Source organism: Lithobates pipiens, unplaced genomic scaffold (assembly GCF_037356315.1).
Source record: "Lithobates pipiens isolate NorthernLeopardFrog02 unplaced genomic scaffold, aLitPip1_a1.2 Scaffold_16, whole genome shotgun sequence".
NCBI lineage: Eukaryota > Metazoa > Chordata > Amphibia > Anura > Ranidae > Lithobates > Lithobates pipiens.
Window position 1 is genome coordinate 400,881,713 of NW_027507748.1, and position 21,633 is coordinate 400,903,345.

General features: G+C 43.3%; 1 protein-coding gene across 3 annotated transcripts; it reads left to right on the forward strand.

Annotated features, from left to right (window-relative positions):
• Positions 1-6,353: 6,353 nt before the first annotated feature.
• Positions 6,354-15,806, forward strand: MRPS17 (mitochondrial ribosomal protein S17). 3 transcript variants are annotated; one of them, XM_077482328.1, is made up of 3 exons: positions 6,354-6,482; positions 9,092-9,234; positions 15,425-15,806. In XM_077482328.1, the coding sequence occupies exons 2-3, from the start codon at positions 9,112-9,114 to the stop codon at positions 15,722-15,724; spliced, it is 423 nt and encodes a 140-aa protein (XP_077338454.1). In that variant the 5' UTR covers positions 6,354-6,482; positions 9,092-9,111; the 3' UTR covers positions 15,725-15,806. The 3 variants fall into 3 exon arrangements, with proteins under 3 accessions (XP_077338454.1, XP_077338455.1, XP_077338457.1); XM_077482329.1 differs by having other exon boundaries at positions 6,408-6,473; XM_077482331.1 differs by having other exon boundaries at positions 6,430-6,477.
• Positions 15,807-21,633: the final 5,827 nt, after the last annotated feature.

Here is a 21,633-nt window from a genome sequence, read left to right on the forward strand (position 1 = left end):
GTCCGTTCATTTCAAAAGTACCTCGGATAGTCCGGCGGACTTAGTACACCGTATTAGTCTGCTGAAAAAGTGCCGTGTGTGGGCAAGTAGCCTGTTCGGAAAGTTCGGCGGACAGTCCGATGGGAAGTTCGCCAGACTAAGTCCGCCGGATAGTTGGCTACGTGTTACAAATTTCTGTAAATTCTGGAAGCAAGACTCAGCGGCTTCCTGTGGGCAGATTAACAGGCGTTTGAGAATAGTTTGGCCCCTGGGTTTAAATGTTAGTAGACTGTCCAGTCACTTCCAGCTGCAGCAGCTATAAACCTCTCATAGAGTTTTCACCTGCATTAAAGAACCCGACTCTTATGGACTGGGGCTAAAACATTTAGTGTGGAACAAACTGCTGTCACAACTGCCCTCCAGGACGCTGTGAAGACCCATACAGAAACTTACGCTGCTGACTCCACTGACACCCACTTTGACTCTCTTAGTGCCATGAAGCGTGAGCTCCATCTACACCTCACAGAGGTCACCTGACTAGATCTCTACCACAACAAACAGAGGTTTTTCGAGCAGGGAGACCAAAATGGTCGCCTCCTGGCTATGTTGGCGCAACATGACCAGCCCTTGACTGTGATACCCAGTATTGTGGCCCCTTCGGGGGGTCGGTCTCATCTCAGCCAGCTATATTAGATGCCTTCCGGCAATACTATTCCTCCCTTTACACCTCTGCTTTGTTTTTTGGATTTTCAGCCTCAGGACCTTGCGACCTGGCTGGACCCACTGGCACTCAGCCGGCTTTCAGATGCGGAGAGGAAGGCCTTGGTGAGACCGATTACCCCATAGGAGGTTTTGGCTGTGATTGGTTCCTTCCCTGCTGGAAGATCTCCTGGCCCAGATGGCCACCCAATGGAATTCTATAGGACCCATGGGAAGTTGCTTGCTCCTAAATTGGCCCAATTATACTCAGGGTGTCTGGCTGATGGTGCCTCTATGAGCCATGCCCATGTTGTACTAATCCATAAAGCTCCAAAAGATCCTACCTCTTGTGCCTCACATAGACCAATTGCCCTCCCCTAAAGATTTTAAAATCCTCACTAAATTGCTTACCATGAGACTGCAGCCCATATTACCAACTCTCATAGAAACTGACCAGACCGGCCTTATGGCCCATAAAAAGACAGACATCAATCTAAGGCGACTGTTTACTAACATACACACATAACACCTTAATGAGGGCTCTAGGATGGTGGCCTCCCTAGACATAGAAAAGGCCTTCGATATAGTGGAATGGCCCTTTCTTTGGGAGGTCCTCCGCAGAATGGGGTTCCCCCTGATATTCATCAAATGATTGCAAATATTATACAAAAGCCCCACATCAGCTAATAAAATGTTGCGGTCTTTCTCACTAACTAGAGGTACTCGACAGGGCTGCATTCTCTCCCCAGCCTTGTTCACCATTGCAATAAAACCTGTTACAGAGGCCCTGCGTACCTCCCCACAAATAAAGGGGGTTGTGTGTTGGGTGGCTGGAGGAGAGGGTAGCCCTGTACGCGAAAGACCTTTGTTTCTTAATGATGCTGACTCTTCTCTTAGTGGGGCCATCCAGGTCCTCAATGCCTTTTCAACTGTCACAGGCCTTAAAGTCAACTGGGCTAGGTCCTTACTGTTTCCTATAGATCTGGCAGCCCGCACCACCGTTCCCCCAGATGTTCCCTTGCAATGGGTTGAAGTTTCTGGTACTGTGGGGTGGTGGTGTTCAGGCAGGCTACGGACTACATAACCCTGAATTTATCCCCAGTGATTCAGGATGTCCAGCTAAAGCTGAAGGGGTAGGAGTCACTGCCCCTCTTACTTTTAGGGCATATAAACCTGCTCAAAATGAAAACTTTACCAAAATGTACATACTTATTCCATCATTCCCCACAATGGATCCCCAAATCCTTTTTTATCTGCCTAAATTGTCTCTTCTCCTCTTTTTTATGGGGACCACAACCCCCTGGATACAGATGGTTCACTCTACTATGTCCAGCCTCCCAAGGGGGCCTGGCAGGCCACGATTTTTAGAAATACTTCATGACTACTCAATTGGTCACTGCTGCCTGGTGGCTCGAACCCTGACACTACTAATTCCTCTACCCTAGTTGAGGCGGCAGTGGTGAACTCCTTCGACTAAGCACTAACGTTCTTACTATTTTATGGTCCTAGGGCCTCATATCAACTGACACCCTCCATGCGCACCACCCTACGTGCGTGGGGAGCAGGACTTAAGATTGAATGATTACCCAGACAAGCCGGTCTCCTCCAATGCCCCCTTGTAGCTAAATCCCACCCTGACTCAAATCTACAAGCTACCAGAACCTAACCCTTGGACCAAATTTAATATCAAAACGATTACCCAGGTAGTCCGTAACCAATCCCGATCCAATAGACGAATGGAAAGTAGGACATCCATTCGTCTGGATTTTGTGGAGCCGATCGGATCGGGGAGGATCCTTTCAAGGACACTCTGACTGACACCAGAGTGCAGTATACACCTAAGGATAGTCTTGCCCTGTATACGGCTGGAGGCTATAAGGCCTTGGGACTGATCTGCGGGAAGTGTTCCGGTTTGGCCATGCATCTGAGGCCTCGTCTGTGGACGCTGTGGGGAACCCCTGCTTGAGGTAGTCTTACCAACCCATCCTCCGTGGACACTGCAAGTGGATTGGAATAAGAATGTCGCCGTCCCGTCTGGGAGCGGCATTGAGAGTCCACCTGCTATCACCAGCTTGTGAGAGAAGCTGCTCCTCTTGTTTCTGTAGCTGCTCCAGGACCCAGTGCTTCGGTCCTCCCTTGAGGCCAGGGATTGGCCAATCTGCTTTCCTTGATGGTGGAACCACCGGGGAAAAGGATGCCAGAGTCAGGTAAGCCTGCAAAGGGTGAAGGTAGTGTCCCAGTGGGGGAGGCGATACCTGTGGCCATTAAGGGAGACAATGTAGTTGTGGCAAATAAAGCCATCTCCACGCGCACCTATCTCCCGACCGAAGAATGCTCTACTAAATCCGATTCAGACATCCCATTCGATCGGTTCTCTGAACCCTTTTCAGATGTTTTATCATGGACTGGGAAGTGGACTGATAGTGATGATGAGCAATTGTGTGAGTTAGAGGAGGATGAAATTGCCTCTGAGCCAGCGGCCGGTGTCAAAGTTGAATTGTATGCCAAGGCAACTCCCTTCATATGCATTACTAAGTCCTTTGAGGAGGATCGCTGGGCAAGATGGGTTCCTAAAGTTGCATTGACCAAACCGATCCAGTTGATTTAAGTCTGATTGCAAGTCAGATATTGTTGCCGGATACCCAGTTCAACGTGCACCAGATGCATGGGTCTTAGCCGGGTATGAAGACCCTAAAACACTGCCTAGGCTGTCCAAGACACAGAATATCATTATTAAGAAAGTGGCTGAGGAGTATTGTTATCTGTATCCCTACCTACCAGCCCACCTAGAGGAAGAGATCAAGGACAAGGAAACCCAATAGGTAGATGAAGTTGTGCAGAGTTTCCTTCAGATCCCTTTGCGGGTAGATTTCCAAAAGTTGTCGCCCAAGATAGCTGAGAGGTACACTTCAGTGTTGCAAACTTGGGGCTATGGTCACAAGATTAACCCAGACCATGTGATTGTTCGCAGACCAAACAAGAAAGACATTCACCTTTACAATACTATGGTAAATGCCAAAGGATAAACCCTGAAGTTACCACCAGACCCCAGGTACTACTGGTAAATGCTATCAAATTGTGTTCACTGACACCATACGGATTACAAATGTGTGCCTTGTGGAGTTAAACCACCTTGTTACCGGAGACCACTGTGAGTAAACTGAGGACAGTACCAGAGCAGACTTCTCATCAGCTGGGGACGGTGAAGAAGTGGGAAAACCTCAGCAAGTGCCAAGTCAGGGACCCAGCGGGACAGCAGAGGTGACGCTTGCGGAGCATCAGTGAGTGCCAAGCCAGGGACCTAGCGTGTCAGCAGGGGTGACGCTTGAAGAGTATCTGTGAGTGCCAAGCCAGGGACCCAGCAGGGAAGCGGGGGTGACGCTTGAGGAAGATACTGAGTGCTACAAGTAAAAGAGCTCAGGAGATCCAGTGGCCATTGGATCCGAAGTCCAGTGAAAAATTGGGAATTCATTGAGTGAAGATCCACAGTGAGTGATTGTGGAGTAAGCTTAGAACTGTTCGTGTTGCAAATAGTTGAATACAATTGCTGTTAGTGTTAGTAACTACTCCAAAACTGTTGCCATAGGAGACAGCGGTCCTACCTATACAGAATTGTTGTCTGGCTGGAGGCCTTCACCTGTATAGCTGTCTTTCTATAGAAGTCTCGGAGCCTGCTAATTAACATTGCATCTGCTTAAGGGTACTATAAACAAAAAAAAGCAACAATTTTGAAAAAAACGCATTATTTTTTACAGTTTGCTATAATAAATACCCCAAAAATATATATTAAAAAAATTTTTTCCTCGGTTTAGGCCGACATGTATTCTTCTACATATTTTTGGTAAAAAAAAACGCAATAAGCAATTATTGATTGGTTTGCGCAAAAGTTATAGCGTTTACAAAATAGGGGATAGTTTTATGGCATTTTTATTAATATTTTTTTTTTTAAATGGCGGTGATCAGCGATTTTTTTTTATCGTGACTGCGACATTATGGCGGACACTTTGGAAATTTTTGACACATTGTTGCGACCATTGTCATTTATACAGCAATCAGTGCTATACAAATGCACTGATTCCTGTGTAAATGACACTGGTAGTGACGGAGTTAACCACTAGGTGGCAGTGTAGAGGTTAAGTGTGTCCTAGGGCATGTTTCTAATTGTGGGGGGGGGGGGGGGCGTGGCTGTGTGTGACAAGTCACTGATGCTACCGATCACAGGGAGGAGAGATCAGTGACACTGTCACTAGGCAGAACGGGAGATGCTTGTTTATGGGAGATGCTTGTTTACATGGATTGATAGGGTAGGGCCTCATATATTATATAGTTTGGATGAATCTAAGTTGCTTGTACAAAAAATGTACAATCAGATTGTAATGTGTATGGGAACCGTTAGAAAGATTTTTTTTTTAAATTAACATTTTTTATAAGTGCAATTGAGCTTCAGTTCTATCCTTGTTGTATTACTCTACATGTCCTCTTCTTTCAGAAGATATGTTTCCTGGGATTTAACATGGAACCAAAGGCAAAATGTTTTTTTTTTTTTTTTTTCATTTTTGACACTGGGGCGTTGGGAATAAAGTGCTGCTATTTTTAGCTGTGCTTTACCGTTGTTTTAGTGTCGTTATTTTTAGAGATGCTTTACCGTCGTTTTAGTGGCGCTATTTTTAGAGGTGCTTTACTGTCGTTTCAGTGGCGCTATTTTTAGCGGTGCTTTACCATCGTTTTAGCTGTGCTTTTCTGCTGCTATCAGGGAGCTTTTAATCCCCGCTAACGGCCGAAAAATGATTCGGCAGTGCTGCCCATTGATTTGATGGGTTTACTTCCTCTTTCATTCCCTGCAAAGGCAAAGCATAATGGACTACTATGCATCGCATTGTAGTCCATTATGTGTCACTTACCTGACACAGGAGCTAGCGAAGTCACCGCTGTGCCCTGTAGTCCGGCGCATCCATCTTCTCGGTGGGGTCTCGCAGCTCCGCCGCTGTCATTTGGCGAAGCCGCGATGGCCTCACTCCCGCGCATGCGCACGGGAGCCGACACGCGCGGCATCTTCGTCCTTGACGATGCCGCGCTCAGTGCGCCTGCGCGCTGCTGTCTATGGCGCATGGCAAATATCTCCTAAACCGTATAGGTTTAGGAGATATTTCTTGGACCTACAGGTAAGCCTTAATCTAGGTTTACCTGTAGGTCAAAGTGTGTTATAAGGGTTTACAACCACTTTAAGCGTTTCAAGGATGCAGCTTGCAGGATTTTTTTTAACGTCATTGGAGTGACAGGAGAGGCGCTTTACAGGCGCCTTTTTTTGCGCTATAGCCCCTAAGTGTGAAAGGGGTTTAAGGGACAGGTATAACCCCTGTCAGTTTTTTTGGATTTTTTTTTGCTATTTGTTTCTTATTGGGTCAATTTCCCTTCACTTCCTTTCCCATAACAAAAACAGGAAGGGAGAGGAAATGTAGGGTTGTCACCACACTAGTGTCCCCATTGGAAGATTTCTGATTCCTAATCTGGGGACACTTTTGGTGACAATGGGAGACATAGACAGCTAGAAAAACCTGACAGGTATTCTAATCGGTTGCCACTCTATCCAAAAGTATAAAAAAAAAAATGACTTTAATTGTGAGCTGCACTTCCCGGCTTGCAGCCCTCGCTGGAATGTAATATAATGAAGAAGCAGCAGGTGGCGCTGTGAGGTAACACATGGCTGCAGATCTCCTAGCAGAGTGTGATGGGTGAGTGACGTAATACGAGCGACAGAGGTCAGAGGGACGGGAAGAGCAGAGTGGAGAGACAGGGCAAGTAAGGTGTGTTATGGTGTACATGGAAATGAGGGGGTTATGGTGTACATGGCAATGACTGTGTGTGTGTGTGTGTCTTGTGTATGCAGCTGGCTAGTTCCTTATGCTGTATATCACAGAGAGATCTGATTCTTATCACCACCATGTGATAATTTTATGCTGGAGTAGTGTATACATCCCACAAGAGTCTATTCATATTCTATTCTTGTTCTTTAGGTATAAAGATGTAGTCATCAGATAATAAAGGTGTCCTTGTGAGTAGTAATTAGTGCACAGGATCCATTTATGATTCAAAGCTCTGCTTACATTTTGCCTTCCAATCAACATACTAATGTCAACCATTGCTGACCGCTCTTCCCCCACTTCATCCAATCAGGGAATGCCTTCATCTATCGATTGAAAATCATGCAAGATGTTCTATGATTGGTGGCAGTACTAAGTAGTCCAAATACAGAGGGGGAAGCCACTCAGCTCCCGCCCCAGAAGATAGCGGTGATTACTGTAACAGTGCAGACTAGTACAGTGATTGTCAGCTGCCCTGTAAAGTATAAGACTTGCATGTTGCGCATATATATAATTTTCTAGTGTCTGAAATACAAGGAAGTTTCTTCCTAATGCCAGCATGTTTTACTGTGGGCAACAAGTTGGGGTTCCATTTTGGTTCCACAGCCTTCTGGGACCCGTGATGTGTCCCAGAAGTTTGTGGTGAGGGGAGAGAACTTATGGTGGATACTGCAATTGGAAGCGGGTATCTGTTAAGTTTAGCAAATACAACCTACCTCAATGCAGAAAAATGTGTGTGTATTTAAGCACACTGCATCCTACTACCCAGTCTTATTTTTGGGGATTGCTGCATATAAGCCCTACCCCGAAAATGAGCCTTAGTTAAAGTCGTTGTAAAAACATGTAATCCGTTTTTAAAAAAAAGATTATATAATGTGCAGTGTGTCTCCTTTTGTAACTTTATTGTGGAAAATATTTTATTTACAGCGCCACTGGGCACTCACGTGACCTACCGGGGATGTTCTCCTCTTCTCCCGACTAATGTCAGCAGCCCCTCCCTATGCAGTGCTCGGAGCAAGGAAGAAGAGCTTTGGCGGGTCACATGAGTGCCCATCGGCACTGTAAATAGGGTATTTTCCACAATAAAGGTATAAACAAGCTCTAATCCAACCCAAGGAGACAAATTCTTGAAATGCCAAGTAAAATGGCTGAAATCTTCATCCATAGGTGTAATTACATGTATGATACCTCATTCTATCTAATTATGCCCTTGATCGATGAGAACGAAGTTGTATATACCTTCTAATGCCGCGTACACATGGTCGGATTTTCCAGAAAATGTTCGATGGGAGCTCTTTGTTGGAAATTCTGACCGTGTGTAGGCTTCATCAGAATTTCTGACACACAAAATTTGAGATCTGGATCTCAAATTTTCCGACAACAAAATGCGTTGTCGGAAATTCCGATCATGTGTACACAATTCCAACACACAAAGTTCTCCACATGCTCGGAATCAAGCAGAAGAGCACTGGCTATTTAACTTTAATTTTCTCGGCTCGTCGTATGTCAACGCGTTCTTGATGTTTGGAATTTCCGTCAACGTTGTGTGACCGTGTTTATGCAAGACAAGTTTGAGCCAACATCCGTCGTAAAAAATACAATGGATTTTGTTGTCGTAATGTCCGAACATGTGTATGTGGCATTTGGCTTGTTCACATGTGTGACTATTATTAATGCCTCTCTGAAAAGCAATCTGCAGTGGATCACTTCACAGGGCATTTAACAGGCAAGAAGGAGGTGATCTGTTGCCTCCTCACCACCTGTTTTAACCCCCCAAAATGCCAACCAACATGCACATTGCATTTACTTGAATGAGCTGAGTCGGCAGGGATTCTGCAAACTGAATCCAAGATGCTGTTTTACTTTGGCCACAAAGCAAAGCATCCCGGTTGCAGCATGTGTACAGCCCTGAGAGGCTTTATTTCTGTGTCTAGGTGGACAGTCGGGACCGTAAAACTGCATCTTAACTGCTTGCTTTTACCCCCCTTTGGTTGCCTGTGTGAACAAGTCCTTAAAGGGACTCTCTGAGAAGGGAAATATGTGAGCTGCCATCACTTATTTGTTTTTAAATATTCAACCTCCAGAACTGTAACCCCAATCCTGGATTGAGAAAGCCAATTTAGACTTTTGCAATCTCCAGGTCCTACATTTTTATAGTCACAGGTTTTTATTTTAGCTTCCCGCAAGGCTGTCACCTGAAAACTTGTAAAGTGATATGTAGCTCTGAGGGAAAGCTTTACACCAGGGATATGCAATTAGCGGACCTCCAGCTGTTGCAAAACTACAAGTCCCATCATGCCTCTGGGTGTCATGCTTGTGGCTGTCAGTCTGGCTATGCCTCATGGGACTTGTAGTTCTGCAACAGCTGAAGGTCCACTAATTGCATATCCCTGCTTTGCACCATCAAATGGGCAGCAGAAGGTTTGTCTTTCCAGGAGGTGTTTTTAAAGCCCTGTTAGTAGAGCTGCAAGGAATCATGGGCACTTATCAAAATCAGGTATATTGAGTGAAGTTGAGTTTAAACTGGTGTATTTATTTAATCTTATTTTTAGATCAAGTTTGTCTTATCGCCATGTCTGGTGTACGTGCTTCTGTCCAAGCCAAATGGATTGTAGGAAAAGTGATTGGTACAAGTATGGCAAAAACAGCAAAAGTCAGAGTGACAAGAATGGTGCTAGATAACTACTTACTAAAGGTAAATATGTGCATTTGTGTTGTTTTACTCTCACCTGATGCAGTTTGTTGGGATGTTGTCTGTGTACATTGTAAATATTGAAAACTCATACTGATTATTTAGATAGTACAGATGCCCAATAAAATGGTATTTTATTTATTTCAGGTGTTTATATAGTATCAATAATTTAGTTAGAGCTTTATAATGTACATTTGCCTCAGTTCCTGCCCTCAAGGAGCTTACAGTCTAAGGACCCTATCTCAAATGTGTACTCTTCGCTGCGCTGCCCTGTAGTAGATTAAAATAAGTGTCAGATTCTTTGATGCCAATTCCATACTGTGGTTGCCCCCCAATGACCCGTACATATACACATTAGAAATGTAGACTTAATCAAATACTCCCCTTCTCGGGTACTCCTCTGGTGATCCTGGCTCTCATTACCCCCACCGCCAAGTGCCCCCATAGCAGGCTTGAAATGGGAGCACTTGTGTGGGCTTGATTTTTAGAAGCTTACAAACAGTCCTGCTCTCTCCTCATGGGCTGTGTTAGACAGCAGCAGGAGCCAATGGCCAATAAAGAGTGGGCCTTTGCTCTTGGGCACAGTGCTGAATAGCGATTGAGCTTCGGTAATTATTGGGCGGGGGGGGGCTGCATGCAGAAGTTGTTTTGGCATAAAGCAGAGCATGCATTAAGCCAAAACAAGCCAAAAAAAAAAGGCAAAAGCATGCATTAAGCCCCCCCACAAAGAAAACGCATATGCAAGTCGCACCCGCAAATGTGAACAAAAGATGTAGCAAGACATCCTTTGTAACTCTAACCCAGTAATCGTTAACTTTTTTTAGATTTTTGGGTTTCGTGGTTTGTTGCCATTCTGCGAGTTTTCGCAATTTCAAAGCATGACATGTTAGGTATCTATTTATTCGGCGTAACATCATCTTTCAAGTTATAGAAAAAAAATTGCGATAACTTTACTGTTTACTCTTTATGTACTTAAAAGTATTCAGATCGCCAAAATCAGCGATTCTAAATACTGTCATTGGCAGCCGAGTAAACCGGAAGTGACGTCGCTTCCAGGATTTTACATAGGAGACCCGATTAGAGCTGAATTCGTGGGACGGGAGGCCCGGTAAGAGAGGCAGAAGGTGGCGGTAGGGGGACGCTGACTCCCGCTCCTTTAGTGATAACAGCCGATGTGGCTAAAAGCCACTCGGCTGTTATCCTAAAGAGCAAACCACCCGCTCTAAAAAAACAAAAAAAAAAAACGGTACCGGGTGATGCCTGCCGCTGCAGAGATCACCACAGTTTAACCCCTTCAAGCCATGAATGCAAATTTGCATATGGTGGGTATGAAGGGGTTAAAATCAAGTAATGCACTCTTTCTGCTCTTCACATGTTCCATTGCTCTCTATTCTCAGCACTGTGCCTAAAATCAGAGCCACTAGAGGCTGATCTGCTGTCAACATTAGGATTTAAGGGGGAATAAAGCAACAGGAATGACAGACTGTGTAAGGGACACAGATTAGGGAGATAGAAAATATAAGCAGGGGGAGCTATTAGAATTGTACATATTGTAATTGAAGAAAGTGACACACAATTTTTGAGACCAAGGAGAGGGCTTCAACAAAATGGTGGCCTCTGGCAAAAGGAAACGTGCTTGAGGCACTGTACAGCACACACTGATTTTGATAGCGTAAATATTAACCACTTTCAGACCGGACCATTTTGCTGGTAAATGACCAGAGGTCTTTTTACACTTTGGCACTGCGCTGCTTTAACTGGTAATTGCGCGGTCATGCAATGTTGTACCCAAACAAAATTTGCGTCCTTTTCTTCCCACAAATAGAGCTTTCTTTTGATGGTATTTGATTGCCTCTGCGATTTTTATTTTTTGCGATATAAACGTAAAAAGACCGCAAATTTTGAAAAAAAATGATATTTTCTACTTTTTGTTATTAGAAAAATCCAATAAACTCAATTTTAGTCATACATTTAGGCCAAAATGTATTCAGCCACATGTCTTTGGTAAAAAAAAAGTCAATAATTGTATATTTATTGGTTTGCGCAAAAGTTGTCACATCTACAAACTAAGGTACGTTTTCTGGAATTTACGCAGCTTTTAGTTTACGACTGCCTATCTCATTTCTTGAGGTGCTAAAATGGCAGGGCAGTACAAAACCCCCCCAAATGACCCCATTTTGGAAAGTAGACCCCCTAAGGAAATTGATAAGAGGCATGTTGAGCCCATTGAATATTTTATTTTTTTGCCTCAAGCGATTGAATAATGACAAAAAAAAAATTTTTTTTTTTTTTTTACACAAAGTTGTCACTAAATGATATATTGCTCACACATGCTAAGGGCGTATGTAAAATGACACCCCAAAATAAATTCTGCTGCTTCTCCTGAGTATGGGGATACCACATATGTGGGACTTTTTGGGAGCCTAGCCGCGTACGGGGCCCCGAAAACCAAGCACCGCCTTCAGGCTTTCTAAGGGCGTAAATTTTTGAGTTCACTTCTCACTACCTATTACAGTTTTGAAGGCCATAAAATGCCAAGATGGCACAAAACCCCCACAAATGACCCCATTTTAGAAAGTAGACACCCCAAGCTATTTGCTGAGAGGCATGTTGAGTTCATGGAATATTTTTTATATTTTGCCACAAGTTGCGGGAAAATTACAAACTTTTTTTTTTTTTTTTTTTTTTTAACAAAGTTGTCACTAAATGATATATTGCTCATGCATGCCATGGGCATATGTGAAATGACACCCCAAAATAAATTCTGCTGCTTCTCCTGAGTACGGGGATACCACATATGTGGGACTTTTTGGGAGCCTAGCCGCGTACGGGGCCCCGAAAACCAAGCACCGCCTTCAGGCTTTCTAAGGGCGTAATTTTTTGATTTCACTCCTCACTACCTATTACAGTTTTGAAGGCCATAAAATGCCAAGATGGCACAAAACCCCCACAAATGACCCCATTTTAGAAAGTAGACACCCCAAGCTATTTGCTGAGAGGCATGTTGAGTCCATGGAATATTTTATATTTTGCCACAAGTTGCGGGAAAATTACAAACTTTTTTTTTTTTTTTTTTTTTTTCACAAAGTTGTCACTAAATGATATATTGCTCACGCATGCCATGGGCATATGTGAAATGACACCCCAAAATAAATTCTGCTGCTTCTCCTGAGTATGGGGATACCACATATGTGGGACTTTTTGGGAGCCTAGCCGCGTACGGGGCCCCGAAAACCAAGCACCGCCTTCAGGCTTTCTAAGGGCGTTACAGTTTTGAAGGCCATAAAATGCCAAGATGGCACAAACCCCCCCCAAATGACCCCATTTTGGAAAGTAGACACCCCTAAATTTAGGGGTACACTAGTGAGACTAGGTAATAAATGGCGGGTGCCCTGAAACTATAAAAAAATAACTAACCAACCAGCGTCACCTGTAACAGTTATATGGTGATCACTGGTGAAAGGGTTAACTAGGGGGCAATTAGGGGGCTTTATGCGGTAGTATATGGGGGTCCCTGGCGCTATAAAAAGCTGCAGCGAACCTAAATACCTACCTGCCTAACTAGCGTCACCTGTGACACTAATACAGCGATCAGAAAAACGATCGCTTATTAGGCTGGGTTCACACTGGAGCGATGCGGGAACGCCACGAATGCGCGGCGGGTTCCCGCATCGCATGCCTCCCGGCGGCAGTTCACACTGCCCTATGCGAACTGCTGGGAGTGTCAGTGAAATGTTACTGACACCCCCAGATCAGTTCGCATATCGCAGTGCGATCTGCAAACTCGGATCGCATGGTGTGAACACCCATGCGATCCGATTCTGCTGCGGGCCAAAAAAAGGGTCCCGTGCGAATTTGCGGCGGGTGCGGCGAATGGCTGAACTCGAATCGCACAGAGATCGGATGTGATTTGCACTGCAGTGCGGTGCGAATCACATCCGTTCTCATAAACCGCTGCAATGTGAACCCAGCCTTAGTGACACTGGCGACGGGGGGTGATCACGGGGTTAAACCTTTATTGGGGGGGTTAGGGGGGTACCTTAGAACTAAAGGGGGCTAACCCTAACTGCCCTAACAGTTATTAGTCACAAATGACACCCGCCGGGTGATCAGGGGGTTAAACCTTTATTAGGTAATAAATGGCGGGTGCCCTGAAACTATAAAAAAATAACTAACCAACCAGCGTCACCTGTAACAGTTATATGGTGATCACTGGTGAAAGGGTTAACTAGGGGGCAATCAGGGGGCTTTATGCGGTAGTATATGGGGGTCCCTGGCGCTATAAAAAGCTGCGGCGAACCTAAATACCTACCTGCCTAACTAGCGTCACCTGTGACACTAATACGGCGATCAGAAAAATGATCGCTTATTAGGCTGGGTTCACACTGGAGCGATGCGGAAACGCCGCGAATGCGCGGCGGGTTCCCGCATCGCATGCCTCCCGGCGGCAGTTCACACTGCCCTATGCGAACTGCTGGGAGTGTCAGTGAAATGTTACTGACACCCCCAGATCAGTTCGCATATCGCAGTGCGATCTGCAAACTCGGATCGCATGGTGTGAACACCCATGCGATCCGATTCTGCTGCGGGCCAAAAAAAGGGTCCCGTGCGAATTTGCGGCGGGTGCGGCGGGTGTGGCGGGTGCGGCGAATGGCTGAACTCGAATCGCACAGAGATCGGATGTGATTTGCACTGCAGTGCGGTGCGAATCACATTCGTTCTCATAAACCGCTGCAATGTGAACCCAGCCTTAGTGACACTGGCGACGGGGGGTGATCACGGGGTTAAACCTTTATTGGGGGGGTTAGGGGGGTACATTAGAACTAAAGGGGGCTAACTCTAACTGCCCTAACAGTTATTACAGTCACAAATGACACCAATGCAAAAAAAAAAAAAAAAAAAAATGACATTGGTGTCACTGTGACTGGGGGGCAGGGGTAATTGGGGGGGTGATCGGGGGGTAAAGGGGGGGTGTGAGTGTGCCTGGCATGTTCTACTGTGTGTGTGAGTGTTGGTGCAACTTACTGATCCGCTCTCCTCCGTGTCGGAACGAAAAATACCGACACGGAGGAGAGAATACATCACTTCCTCTCCTGTGTTTACATTACAGGAGAGGAAGTGATGTCACCGGGGATTTCTATTCGTCGGGAGCGATCGCGAGGGGGTGGCCATGAATGAATGGCCGTCCCCTCGTCCGGGATCGCTCCCGCACGAATACCGACCGCCGCAGGCACCGGGCGGGGGCCCGATCGGGCCCCCGACCCGCGGGAGGCAAGGGACGTACATGTATGTCCTTATGCCTGCCCGTGCCATTGTACCGACGTACATCGGCGTGCGGCGGTCGGCAACTGGTTAATATAGAATGTATATTCTTTTATTAAAGAGCATTAATTATCAAACTCTTATGGGTAAAGTTCCCACTTAAAGATATGTGGATTCCCTTAGGTTAGGTTAGAACATGCCCCACTTCCCATCCTCTCCACCTTTTTACTTCTCCTTTATTTCCCCTCTGTTACCTTTACCACTACCTCTATTGAACACCAGAAACATTTCTTCACAGCAAGTTTCTAGCACTGTTCACCAGGGTTGCCAACTTTCAGTACATTTATGAACAGTTTGTTAAATCCATAATTATTGCATCTGTCCATGAATGTTCGTTACGGACAGTGTGCATGTCCGTAATGGATATTCATGGAGAGAAGAAACATTAAGGATTTTACAAATTGTTTGTATATTTACTGACAGTTGGGTACCACTGAGCAAGTCCTGTATATGCTAACCTTACTACAGTTTATAAACTTCCTTCCCCAATGGGGATATGAAATATATACCTGTTTGACACAGTTCGTTGAGTTACTAAAACTGGAGAGTGCAAAATCTGGTGCAGCTCTGCATATAAATCAATCAGCTTCCAGGTTTCTTGTTAAAGATTAATTGAACAAGCTCAAGTTAGAAGCCGATTGGCTACCATGTACAGCTGCACCAGATATTGCACTCTCCGTATTTTCATACGCTATCTAGCAACCAATTAAATTGTAATCCTGGCAATGCTGTTCCATCAAAAAAAATTACATGGAAAATTAGGTAAACTCGTATAAGTGAATCCTTGTATACATTTTGGTAGACCGTTGCCTGTATTTGAGAAATAGTTGAGCACAGAGTAATAACTGCTGTCTCTTATTTCCTTGTCTAGTATTACAACAAGAGGAAGACCTATTTTGCTCACGATGCCCAGAAGCAGTGCACAGTGGGAGATGTTGTACTGCTGAAAGCTCTACCTGAAAGGAGGAGTAAACATGTCAGGCATGAACTGGCTGAAATCATATTCAAAGTGGGCAGAGTGGTTGACCCCCTAACTGGAAAACTGTGCGCAGGCACCACATTTCAAGAAAGTTTAGAGGACATTGATGTGAATAGCCTTGATAAAAGGCTCCAGAGTATCCATCTTTCAGCAGCGTCAAGTAGTCAAGAAGAAAAGAAGGCTGAATCCTGAAGACTTACCTCTGTGTACAATACCCCTGTGTGTGTTGTCTAATTGTTGCCATTTACAAGTAATTAAAATATTTTTTCCTACATATTGATTTTTTTTTTTTTCTAACTTTATTAAATCTTTAAATATGACGTGTGTGTGTGTGTGTGTGTGTATATGTATATATATATAACAAACCTTTTAATATCACTTTAACTCAAAAAGTACCTTTCCATTTATTTCCAAATTTCTTTTTTTTTTTTTTTTTGCTGTTGTGATATCCAAAATTCTGTTAGAGTGGCTATTTTTGTTCTTTATGATCCCAAGAAGGACTATGGAATTTGTAATAAGCATAGAACAATCAAAGCACATACATGACTAACTTGCACTGCTTGTTCCAAACAAACAGAAGTGAGGAAGTGAATTGGGAAACAAAAAGGTTCTGGAGCTCATGGAGGATGTTTCAAAGAGGCAAAAAACAAAACAAAATGAGAAATGAAATAATTTCATGATTAATTACAGAGAAATTAGGTAGTGGATATGTATAGATTAAAGTAGTTCTAAAGGCAGAAGTTTTTTTTATCTTATTGCATCTGAACCCCATCTCTATCCAGCGATGTGCACAAGTGCCTTGGCTGTCTAGGACTCTCCCTCCTGATTGACTGAGACACATCAGTGGACGCCATTGGCTCCCTCTGCTGTCAATCAAAGTCAGTGAGCCAATGAGGAGAGAGAGGGGGTGGGGCTGAGCCACAGCTCCGTGTCTGAATGGACACACAGAGCAGCTGCTCAAGTGCCCCATAGCAAGCTGCTTGCTGGGGGGGGCAGGAGGGAGAGATCAGGGGCACCAGCAAGAGACCCAATGAGAGGAGGATCTGGGCTGCTCTGTACAAAACATGCACAAAGCACGCAAGTATGAGATGTTTGTTATTTTTATCAACTTCAGCTCCGGATTATTTGGCTGGCCAAAGACCAGGGCGTTTTTTGCGATTTGGCACTGCGTCGATTTAACTGACAAGTGTGCGGTTGTCTGACGTGGCTCCCAAACAAAATCAACGTCCTTTTTTCCCCACAAATAGAGCTTTCTTTCGGTGGTATTTGATCACCTCTGCGGTTTTTATTTTTTGCACTATAAACAAAAAAGAGAGACAATTTTGAGAAAAAACACCAATATTTTTAACTTTTTGCTATAATAAATATCCAGTAAGCATAAAAATATGTAGCTGCGCTAACTAAACACTCCCACTCCCCTCAATGTGACCCACTGATGTTATCACTATTTATGGACCATGTGAAAACAAAAACAAAAAATAATTAAATCATTTCCCAATTAATTAAATGAAAACTTAGGAATTACCAAATTCAAAAAACTCAATATATCTTAGATAAATTCATAAACAAACATAGATAAATGCCTATAAGTGAAAAAAATAAAAATATATATATATAATATATATATATATTAGATAAATACAGTGAATAAATTAATAAAGTCCCAGTGACAAATTGATTAAACAAGTGAATAAAGAAAATAGAAAAAAACAATACAAAAAAAATGTGAAGACAATAAACCCACACCCTACAGGAAACAGTCAAACAGAGTCCTTGCAGTGAGAAGGATATCCCTTTAGGATGATGCCAATCAACTGTGCAATCCTCCTTCACCAAGCCAAAAAGTGCTGATCACCAGTAAGAATGCACGCTTACCAGACGGGCGTATAAATACCTTGTCTGGTAAGCGTGCATTCTTACTGGTGATCAGCACTTTTTGGCTTGGTGAAGGAGGATTGGACAGTTGATTGGCATCATCCTAAAGGGATATCCTTCTCACTGCAAGGACTCTGTTGGACTGTTTCCTGTAGGGTGTGGGTTTATTGTCTTCACATTTTTTTTGTACATTGTTTTTTTTCTATTTTCTTTATTCACTTATTTAATCAATTTGTCACTGGGACTTTATTAATTTATTCACTGTATTTATCTAATATATAATATTAGAGATGCACGATTCTGGCTAAAATGAGAATCACAATTTTTTTGCTTAGAAGATAGATCACGATTCTCACGGCATAACATCATCTTTCACATTAAAACAAAAAAATTTTGCTAACTTTACTGTTTGTTTTTTTTTTTTTAATTATTGAAGTGTATTTTTTCCCAAACAATTGCATTTGAAAGACTGCTGGGCAAACACAGTGTGACATAAAATATTGCAGCAATTGCCATTTTATTCCCAAGGGTCTCTGCTAAAATTATATATATATATATATATATATATATATATATATATATATATATATATATATATATATAAATTTTTTTTTTTTTTTTTTTTATTAATGTTTGGGTGTTCCAAGTAATTTTCTAGCAAAAAATATTGATTTTAACTTAAGAAAGAAGTGTCAGAAAAAGATTTAGACTTTAAGTGGTTAAACTTCCTGCATTTACACGTGGTTGAAATCTTGGCAGACTGCCCAGATTATTTGTTTACACAAGAAGTTCTATGCCTTTGATCTAAGAAGTTAGTTACAATGTTTCATGCAAGTTCTAAATTTGGCAGATTGCAGGGATGCTTTATTTTGACAGCTGAGTGAGCAGATAATCTCTCCACTTGTTTATATGAAAGAATCACCTATTCTCAGTGGGAGAGATGGTCAGAGGAGAGAATCGAGATCGCGATTTTATAACGATTAATCGCGCAGCTCTAATATATATATTCACTTATAGGTATTTATCTATGATTGTTTATTAATTTATCTAAGATATATTGAGTTTTTTTAATTCGGTAATAACTAAGTTTTCATTTAATTAATTGGGAAATTATTTAATTAATTTTTTTGTTTTCACATGGTCCATAAATAGTGATAACATCAGTGGGTCACATTGAGTGGGGTGGGAGTGTTTAGTTAGCGCAGCTACATATTTTTATGCTTACTGAATTTTTTGGATGTGTATCACATCCTGGTAGCCGCAGCTTTAGTTGTGTGGTGGTATATTTTTTATTTCCTTTCTTTTAGATTAGGAGCGCAGTAATTTTTCACCTTCTTCTTATAATAAATATCCCCCCCAAAAAAATATATATAAAAAAAAAAAGTTTTTCTTCAGTTTATGCCGATACGTATTCTACATATTTTTGGTTAAAAAAAATAATAGATCACAATAAGTGTTTATTGATTGATTTGCGCAAAAGTTCTAGCGTCTACAAATTTATTTATATTTTTAATCGTGACTGCTACATTATGGTGGATAGATCAGACTCTTTTGGTGCTATTTTGGAACCATTCATATTTATACAGCGCTCAGTGCGATTAAAAATGCACTGATTACTGTGTAAATGTGACTGGCAGTGAAGGGGTTAACCATTAGGGGGGCACTGCAGGGGTCAAGTGTGTCCTAGGGTTGTGTTCTAACTGTAGGTGGGATGGGCTATGTGTGACACAACACTGATCACCCCTCCCGATCACAGGGAGCTGTGATCAATGTCCTGTCACTAGGAAGAATGGGGAAATGATTGTTTACATCAGTATTTCCCCTGTTCTTCCTCTCCATGAGACGATCGCAGATATCCCCATGGACATCGAGTCTGTGGGACCCGCAATCACACTCACGGAGCTCATGGTGGGCGCACGTGCCCACAATCCCGCATCTTAAAGTGACACGTACAGGTAAATTAACATGCCTGTACGCGCCCTTCTGCCGACGTATATCGGCGTGAGTCGGTCGGGTAGGGTTTAAACAAAAACAAAACAAAAAAACAAGACTTTAATATCACTATCATTTTGGTGATCAGTATATTGTTTAGTGTCACATTAAAGTGGTTGTAAAGGCACAAGGTTTTTGTGCAGGAGCCCCCCTTAATACTTACCTGAGCCCCCTCTTGATCCAACGAAGTCCACGAGAGCCTTGCCTTTCCGGAGACTCGCACTCCTGATTTGGCTTTTGGCAGCAGCGAGAGCCACTGGCTGTCAATCACAGCCAGTGAGCCAATCAGGAGCCTGAGGGGGCAGGACCAGAGCACGCTGCTGGCTGTGGGGGGGCACCCGGCAGGAGGGAGGAGCCAGGAGCGGTGTGGGACCCCGAGAAGAGGAGGATCCGGGCTGCTCTGCGCAAAACCGCTGTACAGATCAGGTAAGTATAACATGTTTGCTACTTAAAACAAAAAAAACAAGGCTTTAATACCACTTTTATGTGTTCTAAAAAGTAAATGACATTTACATTTAAAAGTAGTTTGATACCAAATCATTTACAACAACCATAAAAACACCCAAAATAACAGTTCATTTGGGGATATGCTATCTGGGTTGTGCCAATGTTTGCTGTGTTACTGCCAAACACATTGCATATCCAGCAATTTCACAACCGTGGGCTATTATGCATTCATTATTTCTGTTTGGGAAAATGTGAAAAAAAAACTACAGCTGAACTTGGTTTCATAAAGTATACTGAGCTGTGTAAAGTACAACTGTACAAACTTTTCTAATAAAGGTAGATAAGAATGGAAAAAGCATATAGTGCTGTCATGCTCCTGATTTGATCAAGTGACTGCTGCAATTCCATTGTATACTACAGTGGGGCAAAAAAAGTATTTTGTCAGCCACCAATTGTGCAAGTTCTCCCACTTAATTTTTTTTTTTTTAAAGTCAGAAGCTACAAACACTGTAGCTGCTGACTTTTTATAAGCACACTTACCTGTCCTGGTTGCCCGCGATGTCGGCCGCCCGAGGCCGACCATCCCTCGGGTCCTGGTGCTGCCATTCCAACTAAGGGAAACAGGCAGTGGAGCCTTACGGCTTTACTGCCCATTTCCTACTGCACATGCCCAAGTCGCACAGAGCTTTGTGAATGGGGCGCACTGTGTTCTGGGACACACGCAGAGCCCAGAACTCACCGTGCCTCATTCACTAGAAGACGACGTGAGCAGGAGAAGACTAAAGATCACCGTGGAATAGGAAGAGGCAGATTAGGATGATCTGCTTAGCAACAGGCATTTCTGGTAAGTTAAAACATTTTTTTTTCCTACAATTTTTTAGGAACATTTTTATGCAATTTTTTTTTTTTTTTTTTAGAGTGGCCCTCCACTTTAAAAAGATGAGAGAGGCCTGTAATTGTCATCATAGGTATTCCTCAACTATGAGAAAGGCAAAATGTGGAAACAAATCCAGACAATCACATTGTCTGATTTTTGAAAGAATTTATTTGCAAGTTATAGTGGAAAATAAGTATTTTGTCAATATCAAAAGTCCATCTCAGTACTTTGTTATATATCCTTTGTTGGCAATGACAGAGGTCAAACGTTTTCTGTAAGTCTTCACAAGGTTATCACACACTGTTGCTGGTATGTTGGTCCATTCCTCCATGCAGATCTCCTCTAGAGCAGTGATGTTTTGGGGCTGTCGCTGGGCAACACGGACTTTCAACTCCCTCCAAAGGTTTTCTATGGGGTTGAGAGCTGGAGACTGGCTTGGCCACTCCAGGACCTTGAAATGCTTCTTACGAAGCCACTCCTCGTTGCCCGGGCGGTGTGTTTGGGATCATTGCCCTTGCTGATGGGAGGAGGTTTGCACTCAAAATATCATGATACATGTCCCCATTCATTCTTTCATGTACACGGATCAGTCGTCCCTTTCCCTTTGCAGAGAAACAGCCCCAAAGCATGATGTTACCACCCCCATGCTTCACAGTAGGTATGGTGGTCTTTGGTTGCAACTCAGCATTCTCTCTCCTCCAAACATGACAAGTTGTGTTTCTACCAAACAGTTCTATTTTGGTTTCATGTGACCATATGACATTCTCCCAATCCTTTTCTGGATCATCCAAATGCTCTCTAGCAAACCTCAGATGGGCCTGGACATGTACTGGCTTAAGCAGGGTGACACGTCTGGCACTGCAGGATCTGAGTCCCTGGTGGCATAGTGTGTTACTGATGGTAGCCTTTG